The sequence below is a fragment of the Gymnoscopelus microlampas genome (assembly GCF_963454915.1).
Source record: "Gymnoscopelus microlampas genome assembly, chromosome: 12".
In the NCBI taxonomy this organism is placed as follows: domain Eukaryota; kingdom Metazoa; phylum Chordata; class Actinopteri; order Myctophiformes; family Myctophidae; genus Gymnoscopelus; species Gymnoscopelus microlampas.
This window is the reverse complement of record NC_139949.1, coordinates 19,181,923-19,205,785: the sequence shown is the minus strand read 5'-3', so window position 1 is coordinate 19,205,785 and position 23,863 is coordinate 19,181,923. Positions and strand designations below refer to the sequence as shown.

Here is a 23,863-nt window from a genome sequence, read left to right as displayed (position 1 = left end):
GAATATAACTAGCATATTTGCAGTGGGTGGTGGTGGTTGTCTCTCCACTCATCTAGGCTCTGGTGTCAGGTTTGACAGCTACTGGTTGACAAGGTCAATAAAGTTATTTGAAGCAGATGGTGCACCTGATTTGACACCACCATCTTCATTGACGTTCAGACATCGTTGCAATTATCTCTTTCTTTCCATTAGGTTTGAGAAATAACGAACATAAAACGTACAAATGACTTACCATAAGTGATATCAATATTACTTCTGTACTGCATCAAGGTACATACATGCATGCTGGGACACAGTGTATTTTTCGTACTGAAAAATCTTAAATGCCATCCAGTTTTTATTAAGTCAAGAATTTTTTATGTCCCCCTTTTGACAAAAATATGAATGGTCCCAATCTGAGAGTTTCTGAGCCAAAACGTAATAGTGCATTCATTGACTTGGAGCAAGTCATTCATTAATCACTACTGTTTGCCACTGCCTTCTGGGCTAAAGCACGTTATTTTTAATGCCCAAACCTTCGTATCGAACTTCATCTTAAAACTCTACCTTTACAAAATCACAAATCTCAAAAAGAAGAAAGTCATATGTCCCTGCTTTTGAGGCCCAATCCTGGCATCTATCTGAAATGGAGTACCCATCACCCCTTTCCCAAGGGGTGGGTACACAGCTAGGGTGAAAGATGGCACAAGTGGAGGATGTAGAGTACCAAGGGGAACTGGCACAGGAACAGAGAGAGAGCTGGGGGGAGATAGGGAGAAGGGCATGATGAGATGGAGGAGAGAAGTTGAGCAGGGCAGCTGGGGATCAATCATGGATCCCACTGGCGTATATTGACTCTCTGGTCTCAGGGGGCTCCCATGGCCAAAGTGCTTTCAGGCTACTGCAGGGGTCGATAGAGGAACGTGCCTGGCTTAGCACACACCTTTTATAGGTGTGTGTGCATGTGTTTGTGTGTGTGTGTGTGTATTTGTGCGTGTGTGTTTGTGTGTGAGCGTGTGTGTGTGCGGGTGTGTGTGTAATGCCTCAGATGGTGTTCGATGGATGATCATAAACACATACTACTGTAAGTGCTAAGTGGGTCCATTAGTGTAAGACACAACCGTACGCATGTTATGCAAGTTCTCGCACAGCACAGCAGCACGTCAACGACGTCAACAGTGATCTCGAGTCGTGTTCTCGGGTGTAAAAGCCATTGAGAGACTGTGTTTTAATGTCAATCGAACGCGCTATGCAGGTCGCGCCATGTTGTGTCCAATGGCAGCCACACAGAGGCATGTAATTAACCGTGACCCAGTTCCAGTTGAGTGTAATAGAGAAATGAAGATTATGCTGATCTACTACTCAAACAAAGGGAAATCCCTGAAGAAGGCCGTGCTGTCCGCTACGTGTGGGTTATCACAGTTTTTAGATACTTTTATTATGAACTAGCCACATCAATAAAGGCTTTTTTACTTTTTTCACCAGAAGAGTGCCTTAGGTTTTTTCCTTTTTGTTGTTGTTTTCTGTCCCCCACCAAAGAGCACCTTCGCTACACTTTTTTGAACTTCCGAGCACCCAGACCCTTTCTTTTTTCTAAAGGGAAATCCCCCTAGGCCAAGGGTGATATTAAAGATCAAATCTGGGACTTATTTGAGCCAATCTGTATGGTAGAGAATGTTAATACAATAAACTAGAGCATCTGCAGTGGTTGGAGGTGGTCTCTCTACTATTCTAAAGAAATGTAGACCCCGCTGAGTAGAGTAGGATACCCACTGGTTGATAATGTCAATAACATTATTTCAAGTGCACTCAATTGGACACCATAAGCTATACCATCATTATTGTATTTCGGACATGGTTGCTATTACCTCTCTCAGTTGGAAGAGGGAGGGAGATAACAAACTTGTAGCTTTATTCAGCCAGGGATGATCTGTAACATTAACCCTTCTCCTCCCCACAGGGTAATCAGAAAACAAACATTTACCACTCAACCAAATGGGAATCCTTCTTGGCAACGGTGACATTAAGCTCCAGTTCAGTTAACCACTTCAGCCCTGTATACTATACTTTGTCGTACAGCGAATCAATAGCGGCATCGCAGTAGGCTGTGAGCTTGTAGATCCGCTATTTTTTTAGGAAAACAAATAATATGTTTTTATAAAACAAATTGAAAACTATAATAACATGCCAAACATAAGGATGCAAGGTTGAAAGGGGTTAAAAGGCTCCTGATTTGGTTTAAGAGGCGAATGATTGAAACATTAAGATCTGTTGATTGTTCATGTTGATTTCATGCATACAAAATAAATTGGATGTCAACCTCAGAAACAATCAAATCCTCTGCCACGGCGAAGCGCCCTCTTCAGCGTCGCCGTCGGGCAAAAAAGCCACAGGGAGTAATTAAATTGATTACTACTATACATACACAGTACACACAAACGCATACAATCACACTGAAGGCTATATACGGTGACACGCGACCTGCATGCTATATGCTTCATATATTCATGTATGCAAACATCAGATGTGGCACGGGACTCGTCCATTGAAATGTTGAGCTCATGCCTAATCATGTAGATCAAAGGAAGGCATGAGAGATCTGTCATGGAGCAATTCCCACAGTGGAGATCTCCAGAGGATGACATAATTATCCTTTACACTTTGACAACGTCCCTGCAACCCTCACCAGGAGGAGACATTAGAGGACGAACACGCTGAATCAAAATCAGCATTACGGGGGAAAAGTGCTGGAATACAGACAGATGGAGAGAGAGATGGAGAGAGAGAGAGAGAGAGAGAGAGAGAGAGAGAGAGAGAGAGAGAGAGAGAGAGAGAGAGAGAGAGAGAGAGAGAGAGACAGACCGGAAAAGCACCTCAAGCGCGTTGCAGCGCCCAAGCACTGGATGCTGGACAAGCTCACCGGAGCTTTTTTCCCCTAGCACTTCCACCGGTCCCCACAAGCTGAGGGAGTTGCCGGCCCCTGATCATCTTCCTGAGGAACCGCCTCAAGTGCGCCCTGACCGGAGACGAGGTCAAGAAGATTTGCATGCAGAGGTTCATCAAGATCGATGGCAAGGTCCTTACCGACATCACCTACCCCCGCTGGATTCATGGATGTGATCAGCGTTGAGAAGACTGGAGAGCAGTTCTAGCCTGGAAACCAGACAAATCTCAGTTGTGATTGGATTTCACTCCCTCCGAAGTAGTGAGGGACCAATCAGGGCCCAGTATGCAAATATAAAAGAAATGCAGGTTCCACACAGAGATTCCAGACTAATCTACGCACTGATATTAGTCCGGCCATGCCAGGCTAGAGCAGTTCCGTCTTATCGATGCGATGAGAAGAGACATTTTTAGGGGCACGGTGAAGCAGTCAGTAGCGCTGTCGCCTCACAGCTAGAAGGTCCTGGGTTCGATTCCCGCCGGGGACGCTGTGGGCGCTGGGGGCGTGTTCTCTCCTCCGCGTCATCAGTGCCCATACCCTATGTGGGGTTGGCGAAAGGGCCTTTCTGTGTGGAGTTTGCATGTTCTCCCCGTGTTCCCTAGGATTACATAAGCAATTGACACTGGGTGAAAAAATATGGGTTACAAAATCGTGGGATAAAAAATTTTAGAGAAAAAAAAAAAAAGAGAAGAGACGTTTTGCCATTCACAGCATCACCGCTGAGGAGGCCAAGTACAAGCCGTGCTAGGTGAAGAAGCTCCTGGTCGGTACCAAGGAAATCCCCCACCTGGTCACCCATGACGCCCACACCATCCGCTACCCTGACCCCATCATCATCATCAAGGCCAACGACAAGGTCAACCTGGAAACCGGCAAGATCACAGAGTACATCAAGTTCGACACTGGTCACCTGTACATGGTGACAGGAGGTGCTAAATTGGGTAGTATCGGTGTGATCACCAACAGGGAGCGCCATCAAGGACACCACAGGAAACACCTTGGCTATACCAGGCTCGCCAACATCTTCGTCATTGGCAAGGGCAACAAGCCATGGGTCTTCCTGCCCAGAGGAAAGGGTATCCGTCTGACCGTCACAGAGGAGAGAGACAAGAGGCTGGCCGCCAGGCAGGGCAGCAGCTAAACGAACAGCCCTGGTTTTCAAATAAACTGTGTTAAACAAAAAAAGTAAAAAAAGAAATAAAGTCAGTCTAGATTGCAGCTTTAATTACAGGTTAGAAACATGGACTAATTCATTCCCTTTCTGTTCATGCTATATACAGTACTATTTCCAGTTGGAGTGAGCTGTCTAGCCAATATTCTTTTTTTGCGCTGCTAGCATCATATGCCCTAGCCCCCCCCCCCCCCCCCCCCCGCCCCCCTTGAGCCCACAGTCTAGTCTTTCAAAAGAGCCTTGAACAAACTTTGACTTTCACTGTAGCTCCACTGGAGCTCGATAAAATAAAATAAAAAAGCCTTCCAACAGCTTAAAACAGAGATAAGGAGCGTGGGAAACTGTACTGTAATATGTGGGAAAGACAACAACGGAAAGAAACACGGTCAAAGAAGAAATACTATGAAGAAAATACAATAAACACAGGCGAGGTAAAGAACAGGTAAGGTCACAGAGAGGCACTCACAATGAAGAGAGGAGAGCAGAGAGGAGAGGCGTCTGTAGACATTATTTGGTTCCACTGATGAAAGATAGAAATGGAGGGCGGGTCTTTACAGGAAGAGCTCAGCTAGGTGTCTACCTCTGGGGATGGAATATTTTCCTGGATTTACACAGAAATCCCTCCTTGCGGATCTAATTCTGGTCGTCGTGATCCGTCTGTCCACAAAGCCAACAATGGAGATACGCGTAGGAGCGCAGGCTTAATCTGAGCTTTTAATGACCTAGGTTAATTGCATTGCAGGAGTGCGTAGTGGTGGGAGGCTATACGGGTCTGTGTGTAGGCATTTGTTTGTGTGTGCGACTGCGCGCACACGCTTGTCTACGAGTTCATTTGTTCATGTTTTTGTATGTGTCTGTGTTGTGTGTATGCATGTGTATGTTCTTGTGTATACGCACAAGCTGTGCACGCACGCACACACACACACACACACACACACACACACACACACACACACACACACACACACACACACACACACACACACACACACACACACACACACACACACACACACACACACACTGACTGTTTAAGTTGGAAATAGATTGCAGCCCTACTTTTTTATTTTTTTTTCACCCGAGCAGTCATCCATCATCTAAACGATGTCACGTCAGGAGCGTGCACTGATGGGTGTGTGAGTGATAGATGATTGACAGCAGATGATTATATAGGCTGCGGGGTGGCTCTGGTCCTCGTGGCAAATGGCTCTGGAGGCTTTCATCTCTTGGATCAGACTGCCGGGCAACCTCAGATCGAGTCAGATGTATCAAGTTACAAAAACGAAGAGAGAGAGAGAGAGAGAGAGAAAGAGAGAGGACTCCCTGTCTAAATAAATCAAGAATTGGCTGTCAAAATGATCAATTATGTCGATGACTGTAATCTCGACAACCACAGCTGTAGCGTTTGGGACTGCATCGGTCTTCGGGGCTTTTCGCTGGACGTGTTATGGTTTCTACGGGTGCTTTTAAATAGGACGATATGACCCAGGTCCCATACTGTAGTTAACGTTTCAACACTGTAGAACCCTACCCACGTACAGTACTTATACAGAGGAATGTTAATGTCTGGAATGGATTAAAACCAACAGTGCTTAACCTTAACCAATAGAACTGTGACTAACCGTAACCTAAGTAATTGTGCCTAACCTTATGCAAGATACTACTGTAGATTTGCTATTTTCACAGAATATTGTCCTCAGAATAGGGACGCTAGGGAATCATTTGATCCTCCTAAACCATAACCCCAACCCCTGTACTGTAGTCTACATAAGCTTGCACATTCTCTCCATCCACACACGCACTCACATGCGCACACACAAACACACTCTGTATGCGCACACACAAACACACTCTGTCTCCCTCTCTCACTCTCTCACACACACACACACACACACACACACACACACACACACACACACACACGGCACAAGCATCCACACACACACACACACACACACACACACACACACACACACACACACACACACACACACACACACACACACACACACTCTGTCTCCCTCTCTCACTCTCTCTCACACACACACACACACACACACACACACACACACACACACACACACACACACACACACACACACAACGCGCGCGCACACACACACACACACACACACACACACACACACACACACACACACACACACACACACACACACACACACACACACACACACACACACACACACACACACACACACACACACACACACACACACACACACACACACACACACACACACACACAACCACTACTTGCTACCTTGCAATAACACGTTTTCATGTTTTAAGTTATGGCTACTCAAAGCAATTATTTTATGTGTGTCAGAAAAATCTATGCTTTGATTTCCTGTCAAATAAAAACGTAAGTTCCCCCAAACATTGACAGTAAGTTGTGCGCAGCCTATTTAATATTGGTATATATTTATGGGAGCTCAGAAAGTTCAATCATCTATATGTTGTTTGGGCTGTAACTAGCGAAGCATTTCAACAGAACGTCTCTGCAGTAAAAGGGTCTAGCAGGGACATAATGTGGAGTAATTGTGTCTGAAAGCTCAACAGCAAAATCACCACACTGATATTGTTTTCATTTACAAGGTAGGCCATAAAGTGTGTGATTGGTTAGCCAAACATTTCAGTTAGTTAGGTTTACTCAAGTGATTGCCACGTATTGAAGCAACAGCCCAATGGACACTTTGATGGGATTAAAATGTAAATTATTGTAGCGTCCCGGGCTGTTATTTGGCTGAAGATAGACTTCCCAGCATGCCTCTGGGCACATCTGTGTTATTGCTCTATTGTTGTGTTGTTATTTGCCATGGGGAACGTGTTGTGGGCTTTTATCTGTGATTAATGTCATTGGTTTATGTTCATGTAAACCTTTATTTAATGTGTGTTTATTTGAGGGGAAAAGTGAGCGATAGGGGTAGTTGCAGAGAGCATCCCTTCCACTTTGTGCTAAGGAGTTCAGTTATTGGAGACACAATTGTTTTGTGCTGCAAATAAATTGTTATTTCTAGAAGTTGTCGTGTCTGATTGAATCCACAGTTCATTACAATATTCTTCCTGTTTTATAAAATTTTGAATCCTTTATTTTGCCTAATGTAAGAGTGGGTGGGAATGATTGAAACGTATCTTTACTGTACATGTTGCAGTATACTGTAGGGTGATTAGCAACCTAAAAACCAAAAAAATATAGAAGAGTACCCACACACACATTTTCATGTTTGCCAATTCCCCCCCTTTTCTACCAATTTAGTTGTTAAATCAGTGTTGGGCAGTAACACATTAGTGTAATATTATCACTCTCCCCCAAGTAGCGTAACTTATTACAAAGGACAAAACAGTAATAATATTAAGGTTATTAATCCAAGTAATGCTGTGTATTGTCTTACAATTAACCAGATTCGTTTTTGACCAAGATGAGAGTGCTGTCTCTTCTCTGCATATGTGTGTGTCTGACCAGCTGCGTAGAGCAACCCAGTCAAGCGCCATAGTAGGAGGTTGTCCCAGGCAAAAAACAGAACAGATCTACACGCTATCAACACATTGCAATACGACACATTGTTAGATTGTAGATCTGTTCTTTTTAACCATGACGACCAACTACGACGTGCACAGTATTGTTTTCCCCAGCATGGCTGGGGAAGAGGAGGTCCGTGGATCAGTGTCATTATTTTGAGATTGCGTCAGTCAAAGATAAAAAGAATATTGTTGTCCACTGTAAACTTTGTGTGGGCAGCAAATCACTTTCAATTGAGAATAATGGTGCTCGTTCTGAATGGTCACTGCTGACCCCCACTAGATGGTCTTTGGACTGGTATTTAAACCACATCCGATACACATTAAGCCAACTCCGATACACATGGAATCGCCTGACATTTCTCTTCACCTGCCTGTGAAGAACTTCACCGGGAAGATGTAGCACGTGCGAGGAAACACCCTCTTCCTTACAGTTCAACAAAACAAAAACGAAACTAAAATCAAACTTGACAAAACGTTTTAGTTAACTGAAATAAAAAGTAAAAACAAGGCTTTCCAAAACACTGCAACTGAAACTGTATTGTGCCTTTACAAAACTAACTAAAATTATAGAGAAAATGTCCTCAGTTTAGTCTTAGTCAGTATCCAATATATTTCTTTAAAAATTGCGAAAATAGTCACCCTACAAGCTTGTAGATCTGCTATTTTTGCTATTTTTAAACCTTTTTTAATCTCACGCCTGACTAACCCTTATTAAAGACTTGCTTTAAAAACTAAAATTAAAATGCAAGAATGAACTGCTCCCAACCCAGTTTCCATCCTGTGAACAGTAGTATGGACACCCAGTCAAGCCAGATGCACCACCTATCCCCTCACCTCTGCCGGTGGTCGGCAACAACTTACACACACCCAATTTACTGAGCATCGCCGAAACCTTGATCCTTCCTTTATTAAGCGCCTGAGTAGCGTAAGAGGGGACAGTATTTCTTAAAGTCTTGTCAGGCCCAGTCAATGGAGTCAAGGTAATAAAGAAAAAGAGCTTGAGATTAAAGGGAATGAAGAAAAGAAGAGAGTTGGAAGGAAGTGAAGTGGAATGACAGTGGGTGGAAGGCCAAAGAAAAAGAAGTGAGAACGGCTTTCTTTTTCTGACAGGTTATTGATTGACTCACACACATCCCGAAAGGATCCCACAACACTCCACTCTTTGTCAGATAGACACGGCGAGAGAGAGGGAATGAGAGAGAGAGAAAGGGGGGAATGGAGAGAGGAATGCAGCTCCATTTCGTTTTTTTTTGTCCTGCATATGCTTGACATTGTCAGTATGCTTGACGCGACGCCTGCGAACGTGGCGAGATAACGGACATGGAGCAGGATCTCCCTTTAAACTGTCTTTGACACAGTGAGCACAGCCTCATGTTATGGTGGACAAAACAGTGAGTGGGCTACTTACTACCTTCTTGTGATTTGAAAGCGGATGGTACACAACTAATTCATATATAGACCATAAATCATATAAAGGAAGCGGTTTGTGGATTTAATAACTTTTTAGTAAGTGTTAGACTAAACTTGGCAACAGAAATCAATGAACCAATGACAGTAGAAGGTGATATTAATGACCATGAGGGTAGAAATCCAAGCTCAATGTTTCCCAGAGCAGTAGATGAAGTAGAGGAAATTATTGATATTGGCCGTAATCGTAAGAATAAAGCATGTTCTGACTGGAATGAAATTAAAACGACAAGAGTCAAAAAGGTCATTGGTGCTATTGTCAAGCCATAAATCTACGTAAAAAATATGCGTCCCCCGCATATCTTCAAACTTGGCTTATCACAAAGGACGGCGAGGACCAGAGGGAGTGCCGTGCCGAGTCGAGTAGGATCAGCGGTTGTCCAGAAATATATCTATAAATGCACAAATGTGTCCATCTGTCTGTGTGACTCCCGCTTATGCCCATATATTGAGATCCCTAATGTCATCGATATGACGCCATATACTGATGACATAGACTGGCCCCTTCAGTTATAGTATAACTAAATGCGTTCCGAAAGGGTATCGCTCTAGTGATATATTAAGGATAGGTATGGTATTAGAGGGACTGGTTATAGAGTCATTTAAGAAACATTTGTAAAGATATGAGACTATGAATCATATTCCACAGGGGTCGGTATTGCCCCCCCAACAACACACAAAAAAAGGATTTGTAAGAGTAGGTAAGAGTATTTGAAGAATACGTTCCTTGTGATAGACGAGCGCCACAAACTTATTATTCAGATTGCAGAACAAAAAGGATAGTTATTATCATGTACAGTAGGTTAAATGTATACTAACATGTGTATATATGTAAATGTGTATATAAAACGTACAGGTAATGATAATTAGTTTGAACACATTAGTAACAAGACGTTGTACTATTATAATACTCTATAATGGTTGTTGCAATATGTCTTTCTTTTTGTCATAACTTACACACGCGCAACCACTTACAGAAACCCATACGTACTGTAGGCACGTGCGCGCGCGCGCACACACACACACACACACACACACACACACACACACACACACACACACACACACACACACACACACACACACGTGTGTTCCGGCTCAACTCATCACACCGCCTCATTCATAATCAAAAGTGACAATGCTTTCCTCTGCCTCTCTCAATGTCTCTCCAGCTCGCTGTTCTCTGCCTTCGCACCGTACCTCCTCTTCCTCCTTCTGCTTCCTCTCACGTCCCAGAAATACCTGCCGGCTGAACACTGAACCCTCCCTGTAAAGCCCCAGGCCAATTAGAGTGCTGTTGCAGCATTGTTATCTGCCTGTCACACTGGCTTTCTGCCAGCGGTGGAGGAATACTTTTTTTTTAACTCAAGTTAAAAGTGTCAATACCACATTGTAGAAATACTCTATTACAGGTGAAAGTCCTGCATTCATAATGTTACTTGAGTGAAAGTACAAAATAATTAGCATCTAAATATACTTACAGTACCAAAGTAAAAAAATACTGAAGTATGAATGGCCTATTTCACACTTTTATTCCAAAATGTTTGAAAATGTTTTTCAAAAATAGCCGATCGATCAACAAGCTTCGAATTAGTCAAAGTATAAAAGAGTGCATAAGTGCTTTATGTATGTTTTGTATAAATAATCTAAATCTATAATTTGTAACTAAAGCTTTCAAATCATTGTAGCAGAGTAAAAAGTACAATATAGTAGTATAAAATATAAAGAAATGGAAATACTCAAGTAAAGTAAAAGTACAGTACTTGAGTTTAATGTGTTTAGTTACTTTCCACCACTGATTTCCGCACACACACACACACACACACACACACACACACACACACACACACACACACACACACACACACACACACACACACACCTTCCCTCCCCCGCAGGATGGAGGCGAAGGAAGAAGGCGACGAAGAGGAGGAGGGGAAGGTGTGTGTGTGTGTGTGTGTGTGTGTGTGTGTGTGTGTGTCTGGGTCTGTTATTCTACTTTATACTACTTTGATACTCCAGAGACAGTGTATTAATGGGACATTTGGCACACGTGTGCTCACACGCACACACGCGTGCGCGCACATGTATTACATGACTGACGAGCTAGGTGTGTTACCAATATTGAGTGTGTATTAAAGTCATACCATGTAACTTTTTCAATTAAACAGGAGTTATTTTTGACATAGTCTTTCACTGCCATCTTTTTCACAGTAACCATTTAACGTAGACAATTAAACAGTATTTTCCAGGGTCCCTATCTTTTGGAGCCTTATACATTGCTGTATCAGGTAAAAGGATACGTCCCAGGTGTAGGCGCTGCTACACGATAGTTAGTGTAGCTGTTGCTTGGATGGAAGTTGAACACAAACAAGACGTTGGCTCTCTCAAACGCGATGACTTTATCCTTCTCATCAGCAGTCGTCACCAAGCCCTGTAAAAGAAAGAACAATCCAAGATGACTCCTTGACCCATTCAGCGTGGATCGTAGTTTTAACGACTTACAGTAAAGCTCTTTTCAGATTTTGAAAAGTGCAATATGAACAGTTTTGTTCTTCTGCTTATTCTTACTTGTGCCTTAGTTAGAGAAACACATTTTACTACTGTAAGACCCTTGTTGCACTTCACAAGTGTCTTAGATTTTATGCATTTTGGAGCGCAATTTGGCCTCAATGGAGAAAAGTGCTTACTGTTTATTATTACTTTTTTATGTGGTTACCAGAGTCATAGTTACACATGAATCCTGTTTTCAGGTATGGGTTTCATTATGTGTCTCTCTCTCTCTTTGCTCTCTCGTCTTCGTCACACTGCACGGGATGGATAATCACCCCGCTGTGAGATAAATGAGAAGGAGCGGAGAGTGGAGGAGAAGGAGCTTTACTGTACATACAGAACACAGCTCAGCCTCACACTCAACTCCAGGTTTCTTTTGAAACCGGGGGGAACTCTGATTTTAACCCATTCAATCCGGGAACGCATCTGTGTCATTTTAGATTTGAGCTATAACCATTATTTTATACTTTGGCTATTAAAAAAAAGCAGATCTACAAGCTCATAGCGCGGCACCGAGTGCCGTGCTACGAGCTTGTAGATCTGCTTTTTTTTTTATCGTGAAAATGTGTGCACATTTTTGAATATATATTTTTAAAGCAAACATGTGTACATTTTTCATGTCAAGGGCCGCCAAAATTACATGTATTTGGCCGCGGACCCCCATCTCAAAATATGTTGTTCCAGGGACCCTCCAGAAGCAAAGATTTGAGGTAAAAATGTTTGCTTTAAAGCTACATATTCAAAGATTTGCACACATTTTCACGATTTTTCAAAAATAGCAGATCTACAAGCTCTTGGCGCGGCACTTGGTGCCGTGCTATGAGCTTGTATATCTGCTATTTTTGAATAGCCAAAGTATAAAATAATGGTTAAAGTGGTTACACAGATGCGTACCCGGTTTGAATGGGTTAAATTACTTGTACACTGAGCTACTGTAGCTGGAGAAAGAAATAGCACAAGCCTGCCTGAAATGGTCACTCATATTTGTCACTGGTTATTACTTTTAATGGGTTCTCAAGTTTTTCTTTCATTAGTATTTTTATTCATTTAACGTTAACATATTTTGAAAAATGCATGAACATATTTGAAACATTTTGTTCCCATTATGGCAATGTATAGATGTGATTTGCATACTATTTGCTTTAAGGAATTTATGAAAATGTTAAACTTGTGTGCATTCCATATTTAAAGCCTCTTCGGCGCCTTTGAAGTACAATGAGATGTTTTGGCATGTCTGCCTACCCGCTTCAGAAAAAGCATAATTTATCAAGCTTGGCCAACTGTATGCTCACTACTTCCTAAAGACAGAATATATACATATACTGTATTAACTCAGTGGTTGTCAAAGTGGGGTCCTGGAGTGGGTTCCAGGGGAATACTCAGCTAAATGAGGAACAGTTTAATTTAACCATTAAGTCACCAGCTACAGTTAGCCCAAAGAGAACGTATGACTATTTAGATCAGTGGTCGGGGGTCCCCACATGATTTTTTATTTTATTGTTGTTGTTTTTAATACCTAAACAAAATTAAAGAAAGAAAAGAAAAAATACCAATTCAGTATCAAAAGTAATCATCGAACTATGCTATAAAAACTGGTCAAACATTGGCCAAATTGTCAAATGATATAAGAAAGAGGCAAACATTTTGAAAATAGCTGATCTACAAGTTCACAATGCTGTTTGTACCTTGTAGAGCAGCTATTTTCACAATATTTATTTGTGGAACCGAGTCAAACTAAAAGTAATGCCTCAACTCCTACATTCCAAGTGCTTATCAGGGTCGGGGGTCCCCAGTTCAACTAGGATTATTTTGGGGGGTCGCGGCCTGAAAAGGTTGAGAAACAATGATTTATATCATAAGTTTCACTCTCCCCACCTAGTGTAGACAGTTGTAGAATGATGTACTAGATGATGTATTAAATGTAACCAACAAAACAAAAATCTTCTCTCTCTCAATTTGGGGGTGATTGACATGAAAATGTTTAAGAACCACAGCATTAACTGATAAATGATGATGTATTATTAAAGGTTAAGCTGCCCAGCAGCACATAAAGTAATTAAAATCAGCCCCACCTTTACCAGCTGCAACATTAAAGTGATGAACTCATTAAGGCATTACTAATTACAATCCAATAAATGATTGTGAAATGGGCCATTAGCAATTATGGGTACTTTTTACTTTTGGTACTGTGAGTATATTTTGATGCCAGCAGGGCTTTTACTTTTTGCTACTTTTACTAACACATACAAGAATTGGAGAACGTTTTTCTCCACTACTGTGGCCAATGGATTTGGTTAATTTAGAACAGTGGTTCTCAAAGTGGGGTCCGGCATATTTGGTCCGCATAGATACAAAAAAACAGCCTATCTACAAGATCACAACGCGTCGCGATGGCAACTGGTTATATTCTTGATCTGTAATTTTCAAAAACTCTTGTGTGAAAATATGGATTATTTTGGTAATGTTAATATTTTCTGAAGGGGGTCCGCAGCCAAATACATATCAATTTGGGGGTCCTTGACATGACATTTTTTGAGAAGCACTGCATTAGTACACTCTCAGAGTTAACTTAACACTCAGCATTTGAGTGTTGTGGCTTGAGGCTGCTGCAGTACAATGTGCAGCCATGGAACATTGTGAGCTTTAGTGTGACCAACCAACTGTCACACCCAATCCCCTCTTTTACACACACACATGTTCCCTGTCACTCCCAGACAGCAGAAATGTCACAGTAATGTCACTGCTTCGCCACCCACCACCTTGGAGTTTGATAAGTTATAGGCAGGCCTATGCTCTTCTATGACTATATTGATCAATTAAAGGAGTATATACTGTATTAAATGTATGATAGAACTGATCCCATTTGTTCTCAAGTTAATAAGTAGTAGTGAAGGCCAGTATTCTGGCCACTCTGTTTTTTTCTTTAGCTTTTTACCCCTTTAACACCCCAATTTAGTCATTATGCCAATTAATTCCTCCCCACACACAGTTGTTTGTTGTCACTGCTTTTGTATCCTACTCACTCGCCTGCCAGTGAGGAGCCCCCACCAGGAGGATGTAGATCCTCCGTCCTAGTACTCCTCCCACCGACTCCCTGCTGACAGGCGGTTGCCCCAGCCCGTAGGAGTATATGCATTGACAATTATCACCCTCCCCGCCCGACTGCCCTCCCCCGAACACAGGCCAATTGTGTTCGTAGAGAGTCGGTCGACAAAGCCGGATGCACCGCAGTGAATTCGAACCCCCAGCCTCCACGTGGTGGGCAGGCACTTTACCACTGCGCCACCCGAGCGCCTGTTGGCTCTGTATTTTGACTTTTTTTATTACATTTTATTGCAATATCAGTCAACAACTGCTAAGGTGAAAAGCAACTCACATACTGTACAGTACAGTAGCTATAAACATAAATGTATGTTTTTAATGAGTGCTTATGCTTACCGGTGCGGCGGCAAGCCAGCCATACTTGTCTTCAGTGTGGTTCATATCTTTGTCAAATTTGTACAGCTGTCCATATCGCAGATTCCCCACGTCCACCAAGTCGAACTGACGCCTGGCATACTGGTAGCTCTCGTCGTTGCCTTTGCGCGGGAAGTCCAGCCACTCGGGGTGACCAAATTCATTACCTAGGGGGCAGTAAAGAGCAATACGATGGCTGCTGACACCCAAATGTACAATTTCAACAGACCATGTGTCTCTATTCTGTATAGTAATAGGTGAACATTCACAGAGATACAAGCACTCAACACGTTGCATTGAAACATGTTGTGAGCTTGAAGAAGTGCTATGTTTATCAAAGATATTTGGTGTTGAAGGACAAAAGGCAGGGACCAAGTAAATGTTGACTGGAAGAACCCAGTCAACTGAAGTATAAGGGTTTAAGTGGTTCAGGGTCGTAAGGGTCTGACAGCCAAGTCATCCCAATAACTGCACTGAGGGTCAGATTTACTCACATCAAAGCAGCGGTGCACAATTTGCACTCGCAAGGTGTGTGCAATTAATGGCTATTTAGTAATTACGCATCTAGAACTGCCATCACATTTTGTGTTTGAGCAGAACTCATAAAGGTGCAATGAAATGGTGGGATTTGTGCAACATATAGCCCTCAATGTGCTCAGGAATAGTAAGAAAAGCTAAAGACATGTCAGGATGATGATTTGAGGCCTTTTGTTACAGATGATTTGAACAATAATTGTGCAAGCCAACTCAAAAAACAATACTTGAGGTACAGGGTGAATCTATCAGCAATGTGAAATGCTGAGCAAATGTGTCCTGAACTTTTTGTCCTGAACTTTTTCGTAATCGTGTTCCTTGCTCAGTTCTGTGTGTGTGGGAGAGAGAGAGAGAGAGAGAGAGAGAGAGAGAGAGAGAGAGAGAGAGAGAGAGAGAGAGAGAGAGAGAGAGAGAGAGAGAGAGAGAGAGAGAGAGCACAAGAACGAACACACACACACACACACACACACACACACACACACACACACACACACACACACACACACACACACACACACACACACACACACACGTTGCAACCTTCATTTCCATGTTTTTACATCCTCCTGTTAAGTGACATAAGGGTTAAGTTGTTGAAACAAGCACAAATCCATTAGTCTGCAGTCGTGATGTGAAGATACAAACGCTGATCAAGGCTTTCAGAGAGACTATTCATTTTGAGTGACTCAACGGTCAACGCGGTGCGGCAATGGAAGTGGTTGTGGATAGAAAGTGCAGACCATCTGATCCTCTGCCCATCTTCACATGTTGCACCCCTGACCAATCACCGTGGGATGTGGGCCTGAATTGCGGTTTGTCCTTTTTGGAGACTTACAAGAGGCAAATAAACCCTCAATTATAAGGCGTTCCTAAATGCTGTTCTGAGGATGCATGCTGAGGGCTTCACTAAGAGAAATGAGAAATCTTGGTCATTTAGCCAAGTAATGGAATGAATGTCACATTAATGGTATTGTAAAAGTCATGAAATAGACGTAGCTGCCTACAAGTCATTATCGAAAGTGGACATTCTGTATCAGTAGCTCTGTAAAATCAGCTACGATGTGTGAATAATATGCTGAAAGTCAAGTACAAGTAGAAAAGAGCTGGGAAGTATAAAAAACAAGACATGGCTTTCTTCTTCATTAATCCACAATCCTAACATTATTTCCCTTCTCTTGCACTTAGTATTCTGTCTGTAAAAGAAATCCCTATTTCTGAGGGCTTTTCTTGTTTAAATAAAAGGTTAAATCACATGAACAAAAAAAGGAATATATATATAACTCAGCATCTCTCTAGAATTCACGTCAGAAAGGGAGGACTTATAATCCCACAGCTCTCACTTGAACTTTGCTTTGAGGGAAATTTATGCTGCTTAAATTTCACACCCAGACATTTTTTGAAACATGTACAGAGGAGAGGGGAATACAGATGACAAACCTTAACCTAAGACATGAGATATACAAAAGGCACCCGACACAAAACGGTGCACAGTGGTGTCGTTGTATTTTCACCGTAGTGTCCATGTTGTCTTAGTCGGAAACAAAACCCGATTGTTGCACTTTTGACCATCTAAAACCTGGACTGAATTCCTGGTCATTATTCCGATTAAAATGTGCGACTACGTAGGCAGGTTCACTACGCACGTCCAACACATCACTCATGTTCAACATGACACTGATGAGAGACTCATCATCGAAGTTCCAAAACATTATTAATGGGATTATCCATATTTGGTCACACACAGAGACAGACAGACAGACAGACAGACAGACAGACGGGTCGACAGACAGATGGGTAGACGGGCAGACAAACAAAAGGAGAGTGACAGGGACAGAGAGAGAGAGAGATGGAGACGGACGGACGGACGGACGGACGGACGGACGGACGGACGGACGGACGGACGGACGGACGGACGGACGGACAGACAGACAGACAGACAGACAGACAGACAGACAGACAGACAGACAGACAGACAGACAGACAGACAGACAGAGATTTCTCTTACAGTGCACAGGACAGGAGTACAAGGTCAAACTGGAAGACCAGTTCAACAGCTGGGCCACAAGAAGCATGTGGCAAGCTATACAGGCAATAACGGACTGCAGAGGAAGAACCAGACGTGCAGAGATCCCTCCCTGGTGAGCTGAACACCTTTTTCACCCAGCTCAAGACTAACAGCACCTACACACCAACCGGCCAGTTGTCAGCACCAACTGAGGAGGCCAGCCCACTAATCATCTCTTTGGTTGACATATGCAGAGCCTTCAAACGGGTGATCACCCGTAAGGCGGCATCCCAGACTGCGTCCTAAAAAGCACTCTGAAGCATTCCAAGAAATCATCTGGGGACATGTCGCCCTCACCTCTATTGTCAGTAAATACGTTGAGAGGTTGGTGAGAAACTACATCCGTTCCAAGATACCTGCCTTGCTGGACCCATGGCTCTTCACACAACTCTCTCTCACCTGGATTAGGTTTGTGAACTTAAGCTCAGCCTTCAATTCAGTTTCCGCCAAGCTTGACACAAAGCTTATAGAGATCTGGGCCTGCACCTGACTATGTGAAACTGGATACTGGTCTTCCTGACGAGCCACCAATGGTGAGAATTTGCAAGATTACATCTGACCCCCAGTACTCCCTGTACTCACACGACTGTGTGGCCATGCACAGCTCCAATGTCATCGTCAAGTATGCTGATGACACGACAGTGATGGGCCGCATTGTCAATGACAACGAGACTGCCTACATACTGAACAGGGACGGGACCTTTGGAGTCAACTCAGGCTAGTATTTCAGCTTAAGTTAAGCAAAGTCAAACTTTACTTCTTTAACCGTGTGTGGGAGGAGTATTCCGTTTTTCCCCTTTTTTGGTTGCTTTTTTTAAGGTGTGTGAGACCCATGAATAGTAGTAAGCCTTATTACTTTGGTAAATGGGTAAATGCCCCATGGCCTGTACCACCTACAGTATGCCAGCTGTGGGAGCAAATTGGTCCCAAGGGAAACATTCTGAAGGCAACTCTCTGTGTGTGTGTGTGTGTGTGTGTGTGTGTGCGTGCGTGCGTGCGTGCGTGCGTGCGTGCGTGCGTGCGTGCGTGCGTGCGAGCGAGCGAGCGAGCGAGAGAATGGGAGGGCAGATGGGAGGGGGCAGAAAAACAACCACAAAAGCCGAAACAAGTGTAAACATAAACAGACAAATTAATTGTTTGGGAAAACACATTAGCTATTGAAATGGGCCACAGATGCTTATGGCCACCAGCCCACCACATACAGTAATTGTATAACCAACTTTGGTCAACTGCCCTACAGAACCACACAGCATAGCTATTAAAAGTGTTTGGTGTTTGCTGCCTGCAATACTACTAGCATTGCACTAATACTATCACTGTTTGTGCTAATGATCAATATGTAAACACAGACCCATGCTTTTGAAGATGGGCGGTGCTCAGAGGGTGAAACCTGAGACAATACGGCCATTGAACCAATCGACACCTTTCATGCAAATATTGAGCCTGCATCGTGTAAGGTAATCTCCACCCCCCAAAAACACACACGGAAACACACAAAAAGCAACCCTCGTTTGCAATATAATTTTAACCATGTAATGACTCTAAAGCCGCTATCTGTTGGAATGAAAATGAAAAAGTTAATATGGGAAAAAACAAAAATCACCTAAAAAACGAAACAAAAGTATTTTGCTTGTTTCTACTGTTTCAAGACGGCCGAGTTATGGACCTTACCTTCAGCCTCAGTCACATAAACTGCTATGGCATTGCTCTATTATAGCTTCTATATAGGCCTGTAGTGACATAACACACATGTAGACCAATGCACACACACATGCGCAGGTATACACATGCACGTATGCACGCACGCACACATACACGCACACACACACACACACACACACACACACACACACACACACACACACACACACACACACACACACACACACACACACACACACACACACACACACACACACACACACACACACACACACACACACACACACACACACACACACACACAAACCTCTTCTCTGCAGGTGAAAACTGCAGGGAATAATGATTTGTATTCACCCGACTTCTTTTTCTGTCATAAACAGTTTGGCAGACAGGGTTGTGGGAAGAGGCAGCATGAAGTGTCCTGCTACTACAGTATGTGGTGAGGGAAATAACATTACGCTTCGTATGAAGGACATCTACGGTACCAATGCATCTGCTTTGAGGAATGCATCACCTTTCTGGAGAGCAGGAGTTTCTTCCTATTTGGGCTCCCAACACAAGAGACTAAACGGACCTGGCTTGTTAACGAGGTTAACGAGCAGGGAAATGAATGAGCTATTCCAAGGAACACCACTCTCTATTTTCACATTATGTTTTACACACACGCGCACACTCAAATGCGCACGCGTAAACACACACACACGCACGCACGCACACACACACACACACACACACACACACACACACACACACACACACACACACACACACACACACTGTCTCTGAGAGACAGAGAGACACACAGAGACACACAAAGGGATAATATACAGTGCATGTGCTTCGTTACAATCATGTTTGATTACTGTCATTTGGCTTTGTCATCCGGATTTGTAGACCTTGCTCCAGCAATAAGTAATGTTCTATTTGAATGCCGATAATAGAGCTTTGAATTTAAATGAATAATTAAAGCTACAACCCCGAACCAAGGACTTATTTTAATGAATAGAAAGTTATTTTAACCAATCTGTAATGTAGAGAATGTTAATACAATATAACTAGCACATCTTGCTGTGGTTGGAGGTGGTCTCCCTACTCTTTCATTGAAAAATGTAGACCCTGGTGTCAGGTAGGATACCTACTGGTTGACAATGTCAATAAAGTTACGTTACCAAAACAAAACAAAAAACTAAGTAAGTGTGCAAGGTAAGAACCTTGCACACAGCACATTAGGTTCTAGGACCCGGACAAACTGTCTTAATATTGCTGCTGCTACTCTTTGATTATTCTCACTGAGAATTTCTGCCTTTTTCTCAGACCCGCGACAGATACAGATATTCGAGTTTGTTTTGTCCACGAAAACCGTCTGTTGGTCCTAATTGCTGAAATTGGGACTGAACGGTTGGACGCTGTCGGAATTATAGCCGGGACAAATAAATGGCCATAAACATTTACAAGCAAGTCGCAGACGCACACGCACGCACGCACGCACGCACACGCACACGCACACGCACACGCACACGCACACACACACACACACACACACACACACACACACACACACAATTATTCTTATTTCTGCTGCTACAATGTCTGAGGAACCAGAACAAAGGCATTTTCTTGTTGTGTACCCGTACGTAATGTCACAATAAAGAAACCTTGAACCCTTAAGAGAGAGAGAGGGAGGGTGAGGCATATATGGAGATATTTCAAACATCAACAGAGAGAAATTAAGAAAATGAGAAACCTAGAGACCTAGAGAGAGAGAGAGAGAGAGAGAGAGAGAGAGAGAGAGAGAGAGGGAGGGAGATGAGGGAGAGATGGAAGAACATGTAGTTGGTTTGGTGTGTGTACTGTGTGTACATGTACTGTATGTGTAGGAGGCGTTCAGTACAGACTACATTTCCACCCGTTATGAAAAGCCTTTTGAGTCCTGTGAGTCAGACAGATCAGAACCACAGCAGAGCCATTCAGAGAGGCACACTAAGTATCTCACACAAAGAAACACGACCAAGCAACCAAACAAACAAACAAACTAAAGATACCAACACGCTCATATCCACACAACATTCTTGTACTTTTATACTCAAGAGGACCCCTAATCCCTAACCACCACTGTGCTAATATAACCCAACACGTGCAGGTTATTCAAAATAAATTCTCTCTGTACACACTTGATACATTGTATTATTTATTGCTGCAAAATTTGTACTCGCATTATGCCCTCTATTTATTATCTTTTGTTTTTTGCTTGCTTACTATAATGTGCTAATTTTATGCCACACCGTTTCACACTCATATAAGTGACAAAACAAATCTCTAATCTTTGGAAAAGTGAGAACCAAAAAAAAATCCACATCTTGCCTCCTCTTTTTATCCTCAAAGATCAGAATCAGAATTCTTCATGCTGCCAAAGTTGTGGCATGCAAGGAATTCGACTTGGCAAGGTAGGTGCTTTCAGTAGATAGACAGACTTTCTAACAGAGAACATTCTACTAGTTTGGCATTTAGCAGAATCTCTTATGCAGAGCGACTTACAAAGTGCAAGATCAGAGTAAATGCCATGAACCCTAGTCAACAAATGACAGAGTAAGTGGTCAAGTGCTGTAAATAGAGTACAACATAACTAGGATACCAGATTTGTTTTTCTTCATTTGTGTCCAAGGCAAGTCAAAATCTCAAGGCACTCCTGTGTACGACGCAGTGTGAGCTTCTATATCTGCTATTTTTGCTACATAACACCAGCATGCAACTAAGTATAAATTAGGCTGGCATAACTCCAACCCCAACACCTAAACATAACCTAAATGTGCATTTGTTCAATTATACTATACACGTATTTTAACAATGTATTCATGTTCACATAAAAGAGAGCATACAAGGACACAAATATTAAAGGTACAGTTATGGTTACATTCACAAACTCATGTATCATGTCTTCATGATACAATAAGCATCGAAGCATGTCACTCAGTCCCTGTTTAGACTGGCAGCTAAATCCAGCCTAAAACTGATTTTCCATATCCAGATTGGAATCAGATTAGTTTTATGAAGACTAAACAGAAAAAATCAAATGGAAACCATTTTTTTTACAAATCCGACTTGAGCCACATTCAGAGGTGGTTTCCATTCTCAATTTAGTCCGACTGAGGGTCAGCTAATTTTACTTTGAGTCCAAGGGAGGGTCATACAAATTTGAATTAATAAAATAGTCCGGGTTTTTATATATCTATATATATTTCTGAATTCAGGAGAACTGTGGTCAACGATACCCCTCCGTTGCTTTCTCAATGGTAGTCTACTTCCCAACAGCCTGTTCAATAGAAAAATTCCATTGACCAGATCTGTAGGGGGCACAGCGGAGTAACTAAAACATTTTTTCCTTCCGGTGAAATATTTTCTTTTCTGGCCAAAAAGTGTATTTTAGATGCTCAGAGCTACCCACAGATCTGCCTTCATTCAGGGGTGTTCTTTGAATGGAATATAATTCAATAAAAGAGCGATAAAGTCTGCGCAAAAGTGATTAATTTAATTACCTGTGGAGATTGGTCCAGTCCGTGGATTAGTCATATGCATTCATTCAGTGTCATTCTTTGAATCCAGTATTGAATGGAATATCATTTCCACCATTGTGAATTAAGAATCATAACTGCTTTATTTAACACCTGTGGAGCTTGATCCAGTGCGCTGATCTTGGTGCATTTGATCACTTGTATCTGGATGTGCGTGTTGTTTATTTATTTATTTTTTCTTGATGGAATAGCCTAATAACCTTCAAAATGGGCTGGCAGCAGGCCAAAATTAAGGCGATTTATGAAATACTTTGAATTAGATTGGGTTTTTATTGTTTGCGTTGCACTGGAAATGTTAATATAATTTAATAAGGTCAGCCAATGTGAATTAAGCGTCATAACTAATTTATTTAATTACTAACACCTGTGGAGTTTAAGTGCGCTGATTGCTGTGCATTTGATCTCTGGATGTGCGTGCTTTGTTTATTATATATTTTTATTTCTTGATGGAATAATAACCTCCTAAGTGGCAGCAGAAAATGATGGTGATTTATAAAATACTTGGAATTAGATATGGTTTTCATTGTGTACAGCCACTGGAAATGTTTATCAACAGAAAGTGAATGAACGTAAAAGTAATGCTCACTCATGCACTTTGATATCATTATTAAATGCACGTCATTCAAGGCTTGAAACCTCGACTTGTATAGGAACATTATTTCGTTTTTAATTATCTTGTAAAATTATTTTATTAATTTTAGGCCTATTTGTGTTTGTTATTAGCCTATATTATGTGTGCAGTGTGCTTGAGAGATAGGGTGTATATTTTGTAATAGCCTAATAGCACAATATTTCTACAGCTTTCTTCCTTTTTCTCAAGATTTCTCTCCTTTTCCCTTCTTCCCACCTTCTTCCCCTCCTTTCTCCTTCTTGCCTCCTTTTTGAGTGGTGCCAACCACTCCTATATCTGACTTTGTCCG

At 42.3% G+C, this 23,863-nt stretch overlaps 1 protein-coding gene and 1 pseudogene across 2 annotated transcripts in view; one reads left to right on the top strand and one right to left on the bottom strand.

Moving 5' to 3' along the window:
• Positions 1-23,863, bottom strand: part of gbe1a (glucan (1,4-alpha-), branching enzyme 1a) — a 158,866-nt gene that overhangs the window by 13,752 nt on the left and 121,251 nt on the right. Inside the window, exons 13-14 of the mRNA XM_084074745.1 lie at positions 15,096-15,280; positions 11,408-11,538 (exon numbers count right to left, since the gene is read on the bottom strand). Coding sequence (XP_083930871.1) covers positions 11,408-11,538; positions 15,096-15,280 — 316 coding nt within the window. The remainder of the gene's footprint in view (positions 1-11,407; positions 11,539-15,095; positions 15,281-23,863) is intronic.
• LOC311057713 (small ribosomal subunit protein eS4-like) lies at positions 2,853-4,119 on the top strand (annotated as a pseudogene). Its single transcript has 2 exons — positions 2,853-3,128; positions 3,594-4,119. The product of its transcript is annotated as a small ribosomal subunit protein eS4-like (transcript).